The sequence below is a fragment of the Aethina tumida genome, chromosome 1 (assembly GCF_024364675.1).
Source record: "Aethina tumida isolate Nest 87 chromosome 1, icAetTumi1.1, whole genome shotgun sequence".
NCBI lineage: Eukaryota > Metazoa > Arthropoda > Insecta > Coleoptera > Nitidulidae > Aethina > Aethina tumida.
Genome location: NC_065435.1, coordinates 61624087 through 61643025, shown reverse-complemented (window position 1 = coordinate 61643025; position 18939 = coordinate 61624087). Strand labels below are relative to the sequence as shown.

General features: G+C 30.9%; 2 protein-coding genes and 1 long non-coding RNA gene across 3 annotated transcripts; 1 reads left to right on the top strand and 2 right to left on the bottom strand.

Moving 5' to 3' along the window:
* The first annotated feature begins 652 nt into the window (after positions 1 to 652).
* LOC109597311 (uncharacterized) lies at positions 653 to 9321 on the top strand. The gene is made up of 7 exons (XM_020012965.2): positions 653 to 1048; positions 1449 to 1737; positions 3945 to 4176; positions 4764 to 5040; positions 5096 to 5205; positions 5270 to 5479; positions 7882 to 9321. Exons 1-7 carry the CDS (start codon positions 968 to 970, stop codon positions 8174 to 8176), a joined length of 1494 nt encoding a protein of 497 aa, XP_019868524.2. The 5' UTR covers positions 653 to 967; the 3' UTR covers positions 8177 to 9321.
* A 1889-nt stretch (positions 9322 to 11210) lies between these two features.
* Positions 11211 to 13806, bottom strand: LOC109596919 (uncharacterized). The gene is made up of 4 exons (XM_020012525.2): positions 13690 to 13806; positions 11740 to 12038; positions 11451 to 11681; positions 11211 to 11396 (listed from the first exon to the last, which is right to left on the bottom strand). Exons 2-4 carry the CDS (start codon positions 11940 to 11942, stop codon positions 11276 to 11278), a joined length of 555 nt encoding a protein of 184 aa, XP_019868084.1. The 5' UTR covers positions 11943 to 12038; positions 13690 to 13806; the 3' UTR covers positions 11211 to 11275.
* Positions 13807 to 15590: 1784 nt separating this feature from the next.
* LOC109597817 (uncharacterized) lies at positions 15591 to 16392 on the bottom strand. Its single transcript, XR_002191450.2, has 2 exons — positions 16193 to 16392; positions 15591 to 16139 (listed from the first exon to the last, which is right to left on the bottom strand). It is a non-coding gene; the product is annotated as an uncharacterized LOC109597817 (long non-coding RNA).
* Between the last annotated feature and the right edge of the window lie 2547 nt (positions 16393 to 18939).

The following is an 18939-nucleotide window of genomic DNA, read 5'->3' as shown; positions in this document are numbered from 1 at the left end:
ATTCCATACTTTTCTCCACCACTATACGTACGAATCAGTGTAATCTCTAATTATTTGTTGTCTCGGACGGACGACCTCCTAGGACGCCAGATTTAAAGGGGCGCCACAGGCTTTTTTTATATGGGTTTTATATGGAAGATAGGGGGCGCCACAGAAATCGCTCCAGGGCGCCGGTAGTGCTAAAACCGGCATAAAAATAATAGTACTGATGTCATCTATTGTGTCTCAACTTGGTTGTTTCCAAAAATCATTTGGTATATTTTAAAAAAAAAAACTTATGGTAGAAACTATAGAATGTTTATTTTATAGTAATATTTATATTAAAAGAGCACGCAAATATATTAAAGTAAATAAAAAATAAACATATTTATTTATATTAATATTAATTAATGTCTTTGTGTTCATATTGCAATCTACTGAACTAATGAATGATTGTGTTAAATTGTCCTCTTTTATCGAATAAATTCATTCGAATAGATTTATTTTATTTAGTTCACCAACAAAGTAATGATAATGGTTATGTTGTCTTCAGAAATGTTTTTAAAAATATTTGTTTATTTACATCGTTTTTAAAATTAACGCATGCGTGTACGGTCAAAATTCAAACCGCCGTGCTCAATGCCGTTTATTTGCCAAACTGAGCGGTCGAACAATTCCGATCGTCAAACACTCAAAGGATGGCCGACTGAAGCGTTCGGAGAACTGTTAAAATCGACTATGAATGATATCATGGAGTTGTGTCAAACGTAAAACGAAAATGGCGGGTAGCTGATCGCGCCGATCGATCACCGCGCTCGGCTCTCGTTTTTCCCGTGACATTTATAAACACCGGGATCAACACAAACGGCAGGTGCGCATCGTTCCGTTTGGTTCGTCGACCTTTTCCGCGCCCTCCGCTTAGCGCGCTTTTCGCTCCCACGAAGCCTGGGAGGGGTGTTTGTGTGTGTGGTGCGTGCAAGTGCGGAAAATGTCCGGGAATGATGTGGTCAGTGGCTATTTAGACGTGAAAATCTCGTCTAGGAGCAGACGAGGTCTCACACCGTGGAAGGTAGGATTTTCTGAGGGTCGGCCCTTTAGGGACACGACAGACAGATTGATTTTGTGTGCGAGAGCCGATGGGGTTGACGAGATCTGGGTGCTCCGAAACGAAGGTCCCGTACGAAAATCGGCGATTTCACACAAATACTTCACGTTTTAACGGATGATCACCCCCCAAATTCGTGTTTGTTTACTAACAAATGGTGAATATGTTGTTTATGGCGGTGATATGAGTCACATAAGTGTGATTTTATCTCACTGATAAAGATCAGTTTCTATTAGCACGTTGCTGAAAATACCTATTTTGACAAATATAAAAAAATATTTTTCTACCGCCAAATCAAATTATCAATAATAAAATAAATAAATCAGTTTTTGATGTTATATTATATGATTTTATGACTTTTTAGGCCTGGCGAAAACAGTGGTGCGAAATTCGTCGATTGGACAACATCGACAACGGGGTCGAGCTGAAGTTGAAATCGTCCCCGGATGGCTCAGTTTTGAATTGCGTAGTCCTGCCGCGTTCCTCGACCATTTGCAGGACGGAGTCCAGGACCAAGCAATATGCATTTGGAGTTTTCACCCTTGGCAAATATCAAAAGCCGATTTTGTTCTTATCGGGATCGTCCGAGAGCGATTCACAGGACTGGATTTCCTCAATTAGGAGAATGTTGTGCATAGCATCGTACTTGCCAGGTAAAATGATTGTAAACAAATATTCGTAAATAAATATGTGTTATTTATAAAATTATAAGAAAGAGGATATTCCAATGATAAAAATGTTTATGGGAATCACTGTAACAGATAAAGAATTTAATCAACATTAAAAGTCAATTTATTATTTAAGGCAAGAATCATTAATTAATTAATTATTTTGGTATATAGTTGAATAATATAATAGTTATATTTCAACTATTATATGTTTTGATACTGTAATATACTTATTTAATATATTAAATCCTTTTAAATTTCATCATCGAATAAAAATATATAATCTGTGTATATACAATATTAAAAGAGTTATGTTTATAATTCATAAATTTACGTACAAAATAATATAAGCCGACTCGATTTTTTTTTGATATTGTCGCATACTTATTTTCATAGCTTTTACTTTACATTACAAGTCACGTTAATGTAAAGTTGAATATGCCTTAATTACGACTAATTATATATTTTTTACATATGAGCTATTTCTGTTACCAGCTACTCGTGAATTTATTTTGTAATAAACATCTTTTATTTATAAAATAATGAGAATGAGGATATCCCAATGATAAAAATGTTTATGGGAATCACTGTAATAGATAAAGAAATTTATCATCATTAAATTTCTATTTATTATCTAATGAAAAGAATCATTTAATTATTTTGGTATATTTCTGTCTAAATAGAATATAAAATTTATTTATTACATACATAATATTAAAAAGATTATATTATTATTCTTTATAATTCATAGATTTACATACAAAATAACATAATTGTTGTCTGGAAACGTTTTTTCGATACCGTCACATACATATTTTCATAGCTTTTACTTTATAATTCACGTTAATGGAATGTTAAATATCTCTTAATTACAACTAATTAAAGTCCACATTCTTGACTGCTTCAGACATAGTGCGCTATGCGTGACATAACATTATGTTAATATGCGGCGTTCGTCATTAATTTACAATTATATTAACTTGGTTCTGATATGTTTCTAGGAAAGGATTGAAAACATGTTGGTATTTGATTGACTATATCAAATATTTAGTACTTTGAAAGATTATTATTTAAAATAACATAAAATGCTTTAATTGATTCTAATAAGTAGCTTTAATTTTGTTTGTCTCTGAAATTTTTATATAAAAATTGACAATTGATAAGTTGCGTGATTAATTTAAGAGGCAGACCTAGAGTGATGGTCTGAAAAAGATGATTTTGACGATATGTAGGAGCATCACAGCCATTAAACGTCTATTTATTTGAAAATGCATTTTCAATTGTAGGCCCGGAATTGATATACGAAACTCTGCAATTCTGAATTCTAAGCCTGCGATCTTGTTTGATTAAAAGTCACATTTTTTACAAGTTTTACACATTACTAAATTGATAATTTCATAGAAAAGTGATAGAAACTGAATAATGCAATATCCATGAGTTGGATCAATCACAATATTTTCATCATTGCTGCCCGAGCAATAACTCTGGTAAGCCCCATAGTAAAGGTAACCTTCTAACTGTTGAGCGATTACTTTTTATAAGGCTGTAACGCAAAAACTATTTGAGATATTCATTTTAAATTCTAGTATGTTATTTTAAAAGTTACAGTCTATCCAAGTATATAAACAATTTTTTTACTAGGTGTGCTTCTTAAAACTAATTGATCAGAATAGGGGATACTTAATATATTATATTTACTTTGAATGTTGTTAAATAAATATGTACATTATGTTGATATATGATTATTAAGTTCATAGTTATTCCATATTAAAAGAATTATTTTCATTTTATAAATTACACTCACAAACATTGAGAATTATAACAAATATGTTTTTCTGACTTTCAATATCTATAAAAATCGAGAGTAACTAAATAGAGAACTCGAGGAATTCCCGCTTTTCCTGTTAATCAACTTCTGTATGTGTAGTATCATCAAAACAAACATAAGTGATAATATTAGTGTTTACTTGTCACCGCTTTCGCAGAAGACATTTGTTTGCTTACCCTGTTCCATAGCATAATAATTACGCAGAATTACATTATTTAACTGCGTAACCATGTTATCTAATGTGATTAGCTATAAATAGACCATGTAGTGGTGAATGAAGGAAATTTATGCTACCATGATATTTTAAATGTATCAATTTAAGTTTGTTGGGTTTAAATAAAAAGAAAATTCCATGTTTTTTCAGTGGGAGAATCTAATTTTCGAGTATCGCTCATCGACACAGCACACTCCAGGTCCGCAGGATTGTTCGGCCTTTATGGTGTGCTCAGCATCAACTCCCAAGAGATCGTCATCAGTGATCCGTGCACTGGGGAGCCTAAGATCAGCTGGCAGTGGTATCAGTTTCACCAGTTCCACCTACAAGCGCCGGTGCAACCAAAGGATGACAAAATGGTAGTTGTCATGCACACCAGCGGGTAACTATATTTAATTTTTCCTCTAAAATTTTGCTGCCCGGATTCACGTGTGTAAAATGGAATATTACTGCATAAAATGTGCATGAATCATTAAATTATAAAAAAAGTAGTATGGGATAAAGTCCTACTGTATGTTTGTTTATGTGGACTTTAAATTTGATAACATAGATAATTTCATTAGATAATCTGAATATTTGTTTACCCATAACAGTAGCCTAGGTTAATTTTTCTGTGTGGATAGTAAGATGATTGATCCTACAACATTAGCTAGCAATGTTAAATATAATGTGAACTGTAGACATCGATTACTAAAAAAACTTAAGGAAAGCAGGTAGCATATTAAGTTGTTTTCTTAGTTGTGGATTAATGAATAGTTTTTCAGTTTAAAAATAATAAAATTTAGATATGCGTGTACAAGAACCATCAATATTGAAATGTCAATTTTTTCAGAATTATTTAAAATAAAAGTCTTATACCTTATATTTGCAAATATTTCAAGTCCTAGAAGATCATTTTAAACAATCTTGTTATAAATAATATATTCACAATGTAACTAAATAATGACCAAATGGAATTTAATTTTACAGAGAGTTTCCCGCGGGTCCTGGTCAACTTTACCTCTACTGTAAACAAGGCGTGCGTCTTCTCAATCACTTGGTCGGACGCGGCAAACGGCCTAAAGTCGGCCCCGGTGGCGGGCTTATGTCGTCGAAAAGATTGAGTCGAAGCGAGGGCGATTTATGCGGCAGCCACGTGTGTCCGCCCGACAGCCCCATGTGCTTCCGCAGTCAGACCGGCAGCGATGATTCGGGCGTACGTGTGTCCATCGCGTCTGACGATTCCGGATATGTGCTCAAAGCTAAGGTAAATTACTTCAGGAGAATTGGTCACTGAAGTGCTGATCGAACTTTCGTTTCAGACTGCTTCTAGTTTAGCTAGTATAGGAATGGCACTCTTGACGAAGACGCCAGGTGGTAGTGAGACTGAGGACTCTGTTCAGGACTTGACAAAAATTGACGAACAGTATTTGTAAGTAATAAATACATTTATCGTTTTGCTGTTTGTTTATATAAAATTCTTTTATAATTAATAGGAAATCTTCGTTGCCAAGGCGTGAATCTGGCGTGTCTTTGGCTTCCGGGATTTATGAAGAAATTCCAGATGATCATGTGACGAAGGTGACCAAAAAGAAGGAAAGTCATATATACGAGAATCCCTTGGATATGATGTTGGATGGTGAAATTGGAAAGCAGTTTAAGCCTCCACCTTTGCCACCACGAAGGGGCGAAATGTCCCCTGATTGGTAAGTGCATTTTCTCATCTGTGTTTTATGATGTGAAATTTAGATTTATATTGGTAAATTTTATGACTTTATGGCTTTAAAATTAAGATTATACAATTTTAAACTATTATAGTAGATCAAAAGATTACATAAATTATGTAAACAAAAATAATATAGGGGAAGAAAACCTAGAAAAAATAAATAAAAACGATAATATTATGTTTGTTCTTTTCGTTTTATGGTGTATTACTGTAGTTTTTTTATAAAAAATAGTTTTTATTCACAAATTCAACGGACAAGAATATAAATTACAATCGACACTGTTTAGTAGAGTATTGTTGTGAACAACAAAAAACTGAAAAATAAAATGAGGGCCTGATCTATGGCAAATTTTTCAAAATATGGGCTGTACTACTTTAATTGGATGTCAGTATATTTAATGTTTATTGTTTTTTCTGTTATTATTATATACTTAAATGCAGCTTACATTACAATTTTATTCTTTAAAAAAATGCTTTTATTTTATTTTTTCATTGCTATATGTGATTATATATAATAAAAAGGATAGTATACAAAGTATGTTGAATTAAACGTTACTCATTTAATAAATAAAAATTCCTTAGAAAATTATATATATTAAGTTATTATTACAATTATTATAATTATAATATATTAAAAATATATTTATTTTAATTGAATGCCCATCTGTAATGTTTATTGTTTTTTCAGTTATTGCAGTGTCTAATATGCAATATGCCAATTTACTCTAATTCTTTAAAAAATGCGTACTGTTTTTATTTTAAATTGGTCAAAATTATAGCAATGTTTTACTTTATGGTTTTTCATTGCTCCCTAAATTTAAATCGATTACAGCTTAATGTCACTCGTTTCTCGTATTATTAAAAAATTAATAGAATAGGTCAAATGGGAGTTATGAAAAAAATTGTTAAGATGAGTTTAAAAAACTTGAAAGAAAATCGATAAATCTCAAGAAACCATCTCATCTTCCGTCAACTAAAACCAATCTGGAGGAAATTGCTGAAATTTCAAGGACTGTGAGAATATGGTTAGTGGATGAGGCTTCTTTAGACACCTGACTTGCAAGAAACACCTTGGTTTTTACTAAAAATGAGAAAATCCAATTTTGACGTGCTTAGGATCACATTCACTGGACCACCTAACAGTGGGAATGAGTAGTTTTTATTGATGACTTTAAATTTCATTTATGAAAAATGATGGTTCTGCCTATGTTAAACATGCTACAGGGAAAAACTATTATGGGGATGCTCTAATTCTAACATAGCAGAGATGTTTTGCCTTGCCTGTTCCGATGTCCAGACATCAAACCTATAGAAAATATAAAAGAGCACGTTTATGACCAAATTCGACATAAGAATTTTAAAGTTTCTATATTTATGCCTAGCTCAATTCAGAAAAAAGTATCATTTTATCGAATAAGAATATAGTAGTTTTTAAAATACTGTATAAAACAACAGTAGTAAATTAAGAATATGTTTTAACAGTTCATATTAATATAAAAATGTTATGGTTAAAATATTTAACAGATGTTGCTATAATAATGATACCTACAAACATTTTATGGAATAAGAGAATGTTAGTGCAAAGTATCTATGTAGAACGTAGAATTTACAAATTATCGAATGTTTTGGGTCAGTTATGCCATACGAATTTCATTTTAGAGAAGGAGAAATTTAAAAAGTAGTAATGTACTGATTAGTAATTTAATGAAGTGAATCAAGTAAAAAAACATAGACAGAATGCCATTGCATCTCAGTAAATTATAAGGAGTTGTTTTTTGTTGGGACGTGTCCCTATTGTATTTTCAAATGAGTGGGTTGTTTTATATTTGTAAATAAATCATTTTTTGGGAACATCTTAAGTTTTTAGCGATGTCAGCAACCTTTAAATCTTGATTTTCTATGTTAATTATTATTTTCATTTTCTCTGGACTTATTTCCAATGAAATAAATCCTACACTCAACAAATTCTTACTATTAAATAGTGTCACAAAGAGTAAATATATTTAAATCAATTCAGACTAATATATGTGTTTAAAACAGAATCTCCATAATTTTTAAAACGAATTATAAAAAGACTAAAATGACTAAACTTTTATGAAATATTTTACAAAATGTTTAATTTTATATTTTGTGCAATTTCTCTGACCACTATGGTATTTATTATATTTATTCTTTTTCTTATATTTATAATAGTTATATATGATTGTATATGATTTATTATTTTAAATTTTGATGTATCTTTTTCTATTTTAACTTTGGATTTAAATGGATTAAGTTTGATAGAATCCTGGAAATCATATTCACGTCAAGTTTTATCTTTGGTTTTCATTCATACATTTACATTCATACCAATATATTAAATAATTTTATTTTTCTTTATAGTGATGAGGACAAAACCGCCTATCAAATGGACGCGACGGATCCTCTTCTGTTCGCGTCGCCGACTTCCTTCAAGCACCGCTGCAATACCCTGCCCGCAAAGGATCTGGCGAGGATGTCGCAAATCTTTACCGCTGAAAGCGACTACGTGCCCATGAGTCCCGGTCGCTTGGCCGACAAGCCCCGCAAACCGTCTATTACGGAGAGTCTGTACATGCCCATGTCGCCGGTTATCAATCTCAAGAACCGGATCGTGGAGAGCTACTACATGAGCATGACGGGCAGTAAGAAGAACTGAGATATCGGCAGATACGGGACGGAGTCACCTGTATTTACTGCATTGTTGTTTTTGATACGAAAAGACAAAGAAAGACTGTTACGTTTTTTATACGCGCGGAAGACTGTTTTTTATATATGATTTATTAATGAACAGCCGACTATGCTTCTTGTGAGCTGTATATAAAATGCCAAAGACGTGACGTTACTATAATTATATTATATTGCTCATGCAAGTCTCTCGTGGCATTTTAATTACTGATCTATATCATCTTATATGTGTGTGAGTTTAAATTCTACGTGTACCATACAGAATCTATTTTTGTGTATGATAGGACTGTCAGAACATATCTTTCATATCAGACATGAACAATTTGAAAAGAAGTATTAATATACTTGAAAAAGCTCAAATTTGTCCGACAAATTAATGAAGAATGGAAAGTACAAATTAAGATTTATTCAGTTTAATAAAAGCTTGTTGCTCAATTTTTCGATCTCATTAGCTTTTGTACATGTTTCCGACAAGCAAATGAATTTTTGCTAATTCGATGCGTGGTTGTTGCAAGTAATGTATGTTTGTATACTGAATGTTGAACTCTGAAATGCCTTCGCTTCTTGCCTTTTTCTCCTTGTTGATTGTTGTTGTTAACTATTACGTTGTTTGCTAGTTTTTAAGTCACTTTAGGTAATATTTATAGAAAAAATTGACCACCAAATTCACTAGTCTAACCAAAGAATTATATATATATTTTTTTTGGTACATCTGTGATATTTTGATTTATATAAGCGTGTTTTGTGTTGTTGGCCTAAAAAATTTTTAACATTTTTAAATAGGATTTAATGCTAGTGAATTTGGCATCTCGACATCTCGTTTATACGTGACTCAAGATGAAAACTTTTTATTGTCATGTAACATGCGTGAGAAAAACAAAAGGTACAATACCATTATCGCATGACATGGCAGTATTTTAATTTCGTCTTAAATGACATGACTATTTGTATGTATTTAGTTTTCATATTTATGTTTTTATGTTACAAAAAATATATTTACCATTTTTGATATTAAAACATGCCAGTATTATTATTTATATTTTGTTTATGGCAAATTCATATACATATAATCAATGTAAAGTTTATATAGCTTAAATAAAGTGTTTATAATTAATACATTTTTTGGGTTTTATTTAAATTTGTTCTTTTGTGATATACAGTAGTGGTCAACTAAACTGTTAAATATTTTAACATAGCTCTTTTAATTAACGTGAAATATTAAAATAATATTAATTTGTTGTTGTTTGTTTATACTATATTACAAAAATTATTTTTATTCTATAGTCACATATTTTTCTAAATTAAGGTTTAATATAAATATAGTAACTTTGACTCGACCATTTTTCAAATACACGAAAAGCCTATATTCCTTCAAGCTTTTTAAATTGCTGTGATGAGTTCATTTATGTTTGTAAAATTTTTATGTCGAATTTAGTTATAATCCCTTATGTTTTCTGTAGGGTTGATGTTTGGAGATTGGGGCGGACAAGATAGAACATCGATGGTGTTTTAACCAATCCAATTTTGAATTTATGTTTGGGATGGTTTTCATGTGGAAATACATTAATTAAAAGTATCATTTCTTCAATATATGGAAGCAAATTCTTGTTTTATATATCCTTGAACATAAATCAGTCTAAGGGCGCCTACACTAGAAGAATTGTAGCATCCCGAGAGCATAATTGAACCGCCACCATTTTTCAATATGGTGTAACAAGCTTTTTGTGTAATTTTGTTCCTGAAGGATGTTTAACATTACATTGACATTCACATTTTTAATAAAAAGCTCCATCCGCTAATCATTTTCTCACAGTCTTTGAACGATTGACGAATTTAACTGTAAACACTTGGTTCTCACTTCTTACTTCTCTTAATATCAATCAATGATTAAATAATTATAATTAGCAACAAAGAGCTAGTAAATAATCGACTTAAATTCACTTTTTGTCCATTGAAAAATAAAAAACAGAAAAAACAATAAATAATATAGATTTGGCATCTTGAACTCGTCACTAAAAACACCATTTTTTTGTGAATCTTATCCTGACCAAAACGCAATCGAGCCTCCACATTTTGTTTGCAAAGAAATGTTTCTTTGGTCTGCGTCCAAACAAACTAACATCCACCAAGTTTCTCGTTACAGTTCTTGAACTAATATCATTCATTTCCTCCAGATTGGCTTTGATGTGAGATCTTAGCTTTTTTTGGAGGTCTTTATTTACTTTTTAGCAAAGAAAAATAAAATACTACCAAATGAAAAGTAACTATAATTTTGTCCCTCACAAAACCTTAAGGTATTCAATATATATTTCCAAAAGAAAAGATAAAATATTAAATATACCGAAACTGAAATCTTAATTAATTGGTTGCTATAATTATAGTCATTATATGAGTGGAGGTTTAAGCCTAAAAATTTGTTAATTGAAAATGTAATTGATGTCTCAATGAAAATGTTTTTTATTCTAGAAAAGATAGTAGTTTTCAAATTCATTTTAAAAATTTAGATGTAAAATAATTGGAATGTAATTGATTTATTTAAGGATTTCGTTTTATTTTTAATTTTAACTTGTGTTAATGTGTTAATGTTAATGCAATATATTTAACATTTTTTAATTTAGAATTAAGAGTCTTAAAAATATTCTGATATTATTTTTTTAAAATAAATTAAGGATAAGTTTTAAGAAAAATCTATGAATATTTTTGAAAAAGAAGAAATATAAAACTATTAGAGAAATAATTAAATATAACAAGTTGTTGTTAACAACACTTTAACATTTTTCAAGTTTATTTACACTAATATGGGATATTTCCAGTAGTATCTTGAATGTTTTTAAAAAGCCATTTATGCCTACCTCAAACTTTATTACATACTATACATAATAATATATGCCGTGTATGATGTTTTTATCAAAAATACTAAAAGCATTTAGGGTTTTAGTCGTCCTTTTTGGTAGATAGCAGGTGTAAAAGATTTGTTTGGCTAACATACTAATAAGAAACATCCATATATTTCAAATTAATTATTAAATACTAATTTAAATATTACAAATTAAAAGATTGAATATATAAATTAAATGTCATCATTAACGTACATCATATATTCGTCGTTGGCTATGTCTAGCATGGGGTTGTAAGGTACGTCGACAATGTTTTCATTCCATGAGACAACATTATTAATAATTTTAAAAGTTCTGAAAATTATTTATTAGAATTTTATTAAACAATAAATATTACATTATTAATACCCACAATCTCTTATTTGGTTTGGATTATTACCACCAAATGGTTGGGAAATCTCGATGCGGGGTTTCTTTTGCAACGGAGGCGCATGTATTGTTCCAAATCTTTGAGTCTCCACTTCAACTTCCGTTGTAGCCGGTGTATTAGAAACTGGCCATTGATCTGTCTCCATTTCCCAATGTGTTCTTTTCGCCCATGGGCGTTGCAGTGGTGTAACCATTGGCAACTGTGGTTGACTTGAATGTGAAGATTGACCCATATAAGTTTTATTCATAATCAAATATTACAACTTACCTATTATTTGCCATTACAATTGAATCGACATTCTCAATAAATGGTGGGGAATCTCCTAAACGTGGCTTCTTTGACTGCGAAATTTGGGACATTGTTCCAAATGATGCAGTTTCCATTTCAACTGAACGTTGATCCATTTGTAAGTATCTTCTTTTTGTAACTGGATGTGGTTGTAATTGTGGGTTGTTTAAAGATTGATCCATTTCAGAAGGTTATTTCTTTATCAATAACTGTTAAAATATCTTCGTTGATCGAATTTCTCACTTTGATGCTGTGGAACCTTTTGGCAAGTCTTCACTCTTAATTAAAGAAAAATCAGGTTATTTTATATTATACTAATTATAAAGACTATTTATCAAAGTATTTAAGGAGGTTACATATCAAAGTATGCCCGAAATTATTGTCCACAACGCGTAATTCTGATGACTTATTTTTTGCATTATTGGCTTATATTTATCCGCTTTTTGTATAAAAGTTTGAACACAAATGACATATGCACAAAATGGAACAATCATTTTGAATTACATATTTCGCATTACGGGTGATCCATTTTGTTCACAGTGGCTTTATGGCTACACAATGTATTGTGGACAAAAATTTCGACTATAACGAATAATTCATACATTATGTCGCATTTTTATTAGCTACATTTTGTACAAATATTGGGGAATATATAAAATTAAAAAAATAATAATTAAAATCTATTGTCGTTTATCAATTAACTATTTAACTAATAAAGGTAACTTACTGTGAAAAAATCAAACTTGCCAATTTAAAATGTTAAAGAACCGGCTACGTACAAATTGGACTAATAGTTAATTAGTGACACCTAACAATTGTCAATCAAAACTATCAACAACTGTAGTCTAGGATTCTAATAACAGATATCCAAAAGTTTGGAATGCTTATAAATAATATATCTAAGGTAAAAAATGTTATTGAAAATTAATCTATAACTTTTTTAAATAAAAAAGTTGTTCCGTTTGTTTTGCACGTACAGTAGTGACCATAATTATAGCAAAATCTATATAAGATTTATACATGTTCAAAAGTTTGGAGTGCTTATAAATAATATATACCTATGCTAAAAACTGTTATTGAGATTTATTTTATACTTTTTTTTAAATGAAAATAAAAAAAATTGTTTCGTTTGTTTTGTTTTGCATATACAGTAATAGCCATAGTTACAGCAAAAATAAATAATAAAATTGCAACTGATCCAATGGACGAAATTATAGCATTATAACTTTTTACTATATTACTCTTTGTCGATCTGAATCAATTATTTACAGCAATTAAAATTTTAATTCAACATTACCAAGAGTGAGAGAAATAAGAACATATGGTTAAGAGTTTACGGCTAAATAAGTCAATTGATTTCCGTATTATTAAAAGAATTTACAGATACTGGCCAAGTGGTAAAAAAATTCGAGTTGAAAAAAAATCGATAAATAGGATAACTCGAATGTCAAAAAAGCAATCCAAACATTTCATAAATTAAAATTAAAGGCAATCTGTACTGTGGGCAACATTCACTGTGGGGTCGAGTAGTTTTTTGTAACAAGTTTAAATTTAATTTATAAAAAAATGATAGTTATGTTTATGTTAAACATCCTACAGGGATAAAACTAAAAAAAGTTAGCTATATCCACAGTGAGACATGGTGGCGGATCAATCATACTATGAGTATACTCCCATTCCACTAGGCCAAAATTATAAAACAAAAAGGATATTATACAAAGTGATAATGTTAAATTATACAATACAGTGTAAAACGACAGACGAGTCTGACTCGTCATTGGAATTTAACATATGTGTGCATTATGTGTTAAAAAATTTCAAATAAATCGCGACTCAAGGGGTTAATATTATTTTAACAGTTCACGTTAAGGTTATATTTTTAACACATAATAAGTAATTTATAAAATTAAAAATTTAATAAAAACTTACATTGAAAAAATCGAAGAAATCGAAGATGAAGACCGACTGCGTACAAAATGACGCTACAATAAGTGACAGTTGACAATTGTCATTCAAAACTATCAACAATGGTAGTCTAGGATTTTCATATTAGATCTAGCTATTCATGTATTGAAACAAAAATGGCCCACTAAAAACATATCATTAATTTCTTACCTCCAAAACGTGGTAAATGTCCAAATCATATCCAACATTTCTTTCCCGAAGTTAGGGATTGGTACTCCAAGAAATAATCCCCACTAAATCTGTCGCTTTATTCATTTCGGATAAGCTACGGAATCCCCCAAAAATCCACATCAATGACCATTTCATGATTGGAGTCCCCAAATATCTTGGCAAATCATAGACTGGAAACTTTCCTGGTCATCTCAAATTCAAGCTGTGAGAATCAAAATCTTTGCCGCTTATTCCTATCTCTAATCTTTCTTCAAATGTAGAAAAATTTCCCACCAAACCAAATTGTGTGCCTTCAACGCAATTATTCATTTCATTGCCACTTATGCTTTACCTATTTGGGGTACAGTAGACAATCTTCCCAAACTTCAGGGTACATATATGAGATTGGTCAGAAGTTCTCTGTCCATTTCATATTATATTCAAAACACCTATATCCGTGAGGATCTCCGGATCCTTCTCCTGGAAGACCTCTTGGATTCTCGCCAAAAATTTCCTTTCGTTCTAGATCACCCCAATCCAAAAATTTCTGGATTGATCAACTACCGTCACCGGAACTCCCCAGGCAGATATGAGACCTTCTCTCTTAGCTTCCTTACTGACTCCCGAATTGTCCTCCTGTATTGTGACTATTTTGAGCGGATCCCACAAGAGAGGGGTTTTCAGTCGGTGGAAATCCAACACCGAAATCCATCAGGAGTGCATCTTTTAAAGATTTTCCCCTCTCTTTTAAAAATATTCAATCCAAGAATTTTCTTTGGGACACAGACGTAACAGCTCAAGAAGTTGAATGGATGGGCTGGAATTTATGGAAATTACATTGTAAGACTTTTTTCCTTTTCAGACAACTTAACAGGTAACAGGTACCTAGATTTACTACAAACTGGCATCTTAGACATATCATAGAGAATAATAAATACATATTGCATACAATGAACACGAACAGATATTTCGACAAGGCGTAACACCTCCACATTACTCGTAAAATATGTGAAATTATTTAAATGACACGTTTACAGGATCCTGGATACGTCGAAAAGATGCAATTGAATGACTTCGTTGTTTACCTGTCTTTGGGATTTTTGCCTCACTTTGTATATTGTATCTAAAAAACTATACGTATTAAACAGTATTTACTATTGATAGATTTCAAAAAGTTTTTGATTTAATTTTTTTTATCAAACGGCTAAAACTTAATTGAGCAAATCCAATTAGTCTTTTAGCTCCTACTTTATAAACAATGATTTGCTATTGAAGACTGCAATGTTTATAGTAATAATTTATGTGGGAAGCTAATTTTTATTAATATGTAAAATTTAATTAATAAAAATTAGCTTCCCACATAAATTATTACTATAAATGAAAATGAATTAAGATTTATTACTTTATATTAATAAATGTTAAGAAAATGGAAATAGAGATTTATCCAACATCTACAAAGGTAGTTTACAGTATATATAATTAAATTTTACATATTATATATACTGTAAGCTACCTTTGTAGATGTTGGATAAATCTCTATTTCCATTTTCTTAACATTTATTAATGTAAAGTAATAAATCTTAATTCATTCTCTAAACTCTATACAATAAAAACAAGATCGTTGTCTCCTACTCACATGATTTACAGTTGATCTGTGATATGTTGACGTACCTTTTCTGATATTCAATATACCTCTAGGTAATAAAATAGCAAAATTTCAATCCAAATACACAAAATTTATTGATACATTATTATAAATGAAATAAGATTACAATTTATATAATACATGTAAATTAAAAATATTGTGCGACCCAGTATTCAATTTTAATGTAATCACATCATAAGTTTCCTCGTTTATACAGCCTCAATTGTAAATTTTTGTTTTGTATGAAATTAGTGTTTTTCTATTTTAGTGAGTTTCGTCTTACGATTCGGACTAAATTTCAAGAATGTCGGTTTAATAATACTGTTGTAAATAATTATTGTGTCACTGAATTCGATACAAATCATTAGCCAAACTAAAAACAAACATTTTGTAAGCCAATAGAGTGGGAACAATTTTATCAACAGATCGGCAAAAACTTCGATCATGGACATCAGGGCAAATATAATCCAGTAGGTTACCCATTTAATGTTATCGTTACTATTTTCGGATTGAATAGCTTGAAATGTAACATAGGCTGGATAGACAAATCCGACAAGATTGCATACCAATTCTGCTCCGAAGCCAAATGCCAACCACAGTGATGTTAAGACTGAAGAAGCTAAATGGAGTAATAATATTAATTATTTTGTTAAAAGCAGTAGTTAATCTTACTAAAGAAGATGTATAGTCTATCCACTCCTGTTTTTTCTTCGAGATATTTTAATACAGGTGACCATGGTGTAGATGAATCTTGCAACGATTTAGCAATTTGTTCTTTTATCTCATCCACACGGGCGTCCATCATTTCAGTAATTTTCATATTTGCTCTGTATCGACGATATTTGATGTATCACTGACAGTAAAATGACAAATTGTTGCCCAGGCGTTCTATTATTAACACAATTATTTTAACAATTAACAAGGTTTGACGTCTAGTTTAGAAATATTTCATGATTACCAACTTACAATATAGATAAAATATCAGATACATTACTGACCATGGTCTGGTTTTTTTTTTTTTGTTTGGGGGACAAAGAGGGGAAAGTTTAAAAACCCCTCTCCGGGCACCGATCCGAAGATCATGACCATAGTGTTTACCATGTATGATAAATCATACATGGGGGAAAAGAACGTATATTTGCATATACGGGGTATGCTGAACCAGAAGACGTGGGACTGACAAAGATGCCAGCCCCTTGTCAACTGGGTTCGGAAGAACAAGTCCAATCTGAGAAAGATCCGAGATCTTCGTGGGGGTGGATTGGACTTGCAGTTAGATCCGTTAGCTTCCCACTACCACTGGCTTGTGGAGCAGTACTGTGCCCCAGGACCACGACAAGGTGGATCTATCCTGGGGACCATGGTCTGGTAAATTTTAAAAAATTATATACTCTAAAGAATTATTGACAATTTGTACTCTTTTTAATAAATTTATTGAAAACTCTTACTTAGATTCGACTTATTTTTGTAATATATACATAATATAAGTTTGTTTTTAAATATAAAAATTTAACAGTTAATATGGGATACAACTAAATGATTTTATAAAGTTATATACAGTTTTGAATACTGCAAAAAGTTTATTACTCATTGTTATCTCTAATTGGAGTAGGTAAAGTTTCTGGAGCAGCCACGATCTGTCCTAAAGAAGTCGTTACTTGTCCTAACACAAATATTATTTTGTTGCCGAATTTGGTAGGGACCATAACCAATTGCAAATTCTCAACATTTCCCTGAAGACAGACGCTCCCGATAGGTATACAACTGTGTTATTTTATTCATATCTTTTTTTTTTTTGTTCAAAAGCAAGGCTTGAATCTCGTTCCCCCAGGTTTCTATGTTATTATAAATATTCTAAAAACCTCAATTTTGCAATAAAATAAAATATGTTTTATGTAAGATTGAAACAATACCTGTTATTATTAACAGTATCAATATTTATATATTGATCATAGATTATTTTTTGAACGCTAAATCATAATTCTTGTTTGTATAGGCAAATTTTCTGCAGCCGTCATTCTTTGCTCCAAACAATTCTTCCTTCTGTCAATATAAATATTATGTTTCGAGGAATTCGGTAGTGGCCGAAAACAGCTCTCAGTCCAAATTCTTCAGTATTTTCCTGAAGCTAAACGGAAACCGCTGGCAGCAATTACTGGTAGAGATTACTGCATACTGAGTGGTATTCAAATATGTTACTTTATACATGTCTCTTCTTTGATCAAAACCAGGATTTTATTTTAAATAGAATGTTACTAACTTCTTAAAAACTTCGAATTTAGAATATTTTATATTGTTGATAAAAGACTCTGGAGCAGCCACGATCTGTTTCATCGAAATCGTTACACAAATATTGTGTTTTGTTGACGAATTTGGTAGGGGCCAAAAGTAAGTGCACATACAATTATATTGTTTTATTCACGGCTGCTCTTTGTTCAAAATCAGGTTCTGAATCTCGTTGTCCAAGGCTTCGGTTATAAACAGACTGTTATTAACATCCTAAAAAGTACAAAGTTACAACAAAATAAAATATATTTTTATATTCGATTGGAATAATATCTATTAATAAATATGTTAACAATTTCTTTCTTTAAACTGTGGAACCGAAATTCTTAGAAAAATTTTGGAGCAATCATGATCTGCTTCAAAGAAGTCGTTACTTTTCTCGAATATTGGGTTTTGTTGACCATTTGGTCCAAAAGCAATTGCATTCTTGATCCAAATTCTTTAATATTTTCCTGAAGGCAGACGAAAACTGCTGGTAACAACTTTCCTTAGAGGGTATCATGTTTTACTTCATGACACTTCTTTGTACAAAACTAAGATTTAAACTATATTCCACCAAGACATTTTAAAAAACATTAGTTGGTCTTTTGTTTTTCTTTGTGATTCAATGTATTCATTCAAACAAATTGTTCTTAATCATGTTAATTTTTATAGTTGATTTCATCTTTCATCTTCTGCTTCATGGTTTTATCGAAGTAGACTTGAAAGATTGTTAATACTGAAAGTGCCACAAGTATTTATTCTTATATTCTTTCTACGGTTCATCTTAGGCAATAAAAGAGTAGCATTGTGTATTATACATTTACATACATATCTACATATTGAGCGCTATACATGAGAGTTGTTTTCTTCTTTGTCTCTTCTTTGTTTAAAATTAGGGCTTGAATCTCGTTCCCCGAGACTTGTATTATAAATAGACTAATATTAACGTCCTAAAAAGCTTGAATTTCCAATAATATAAATAAATTTTTGTGATATTGAAACAATACCTGTTGATTTCCACACGATTAACGTTTCATCTTTTATTCTCCATTTTTCAAAGTTAGATTTTTGTAACAAAAGTTTATTTTCTTACATCTTTGTTTCATCTGTGGTATTTTAGATAAAACTAAAATTGCTGCTGTTGGTGCGAT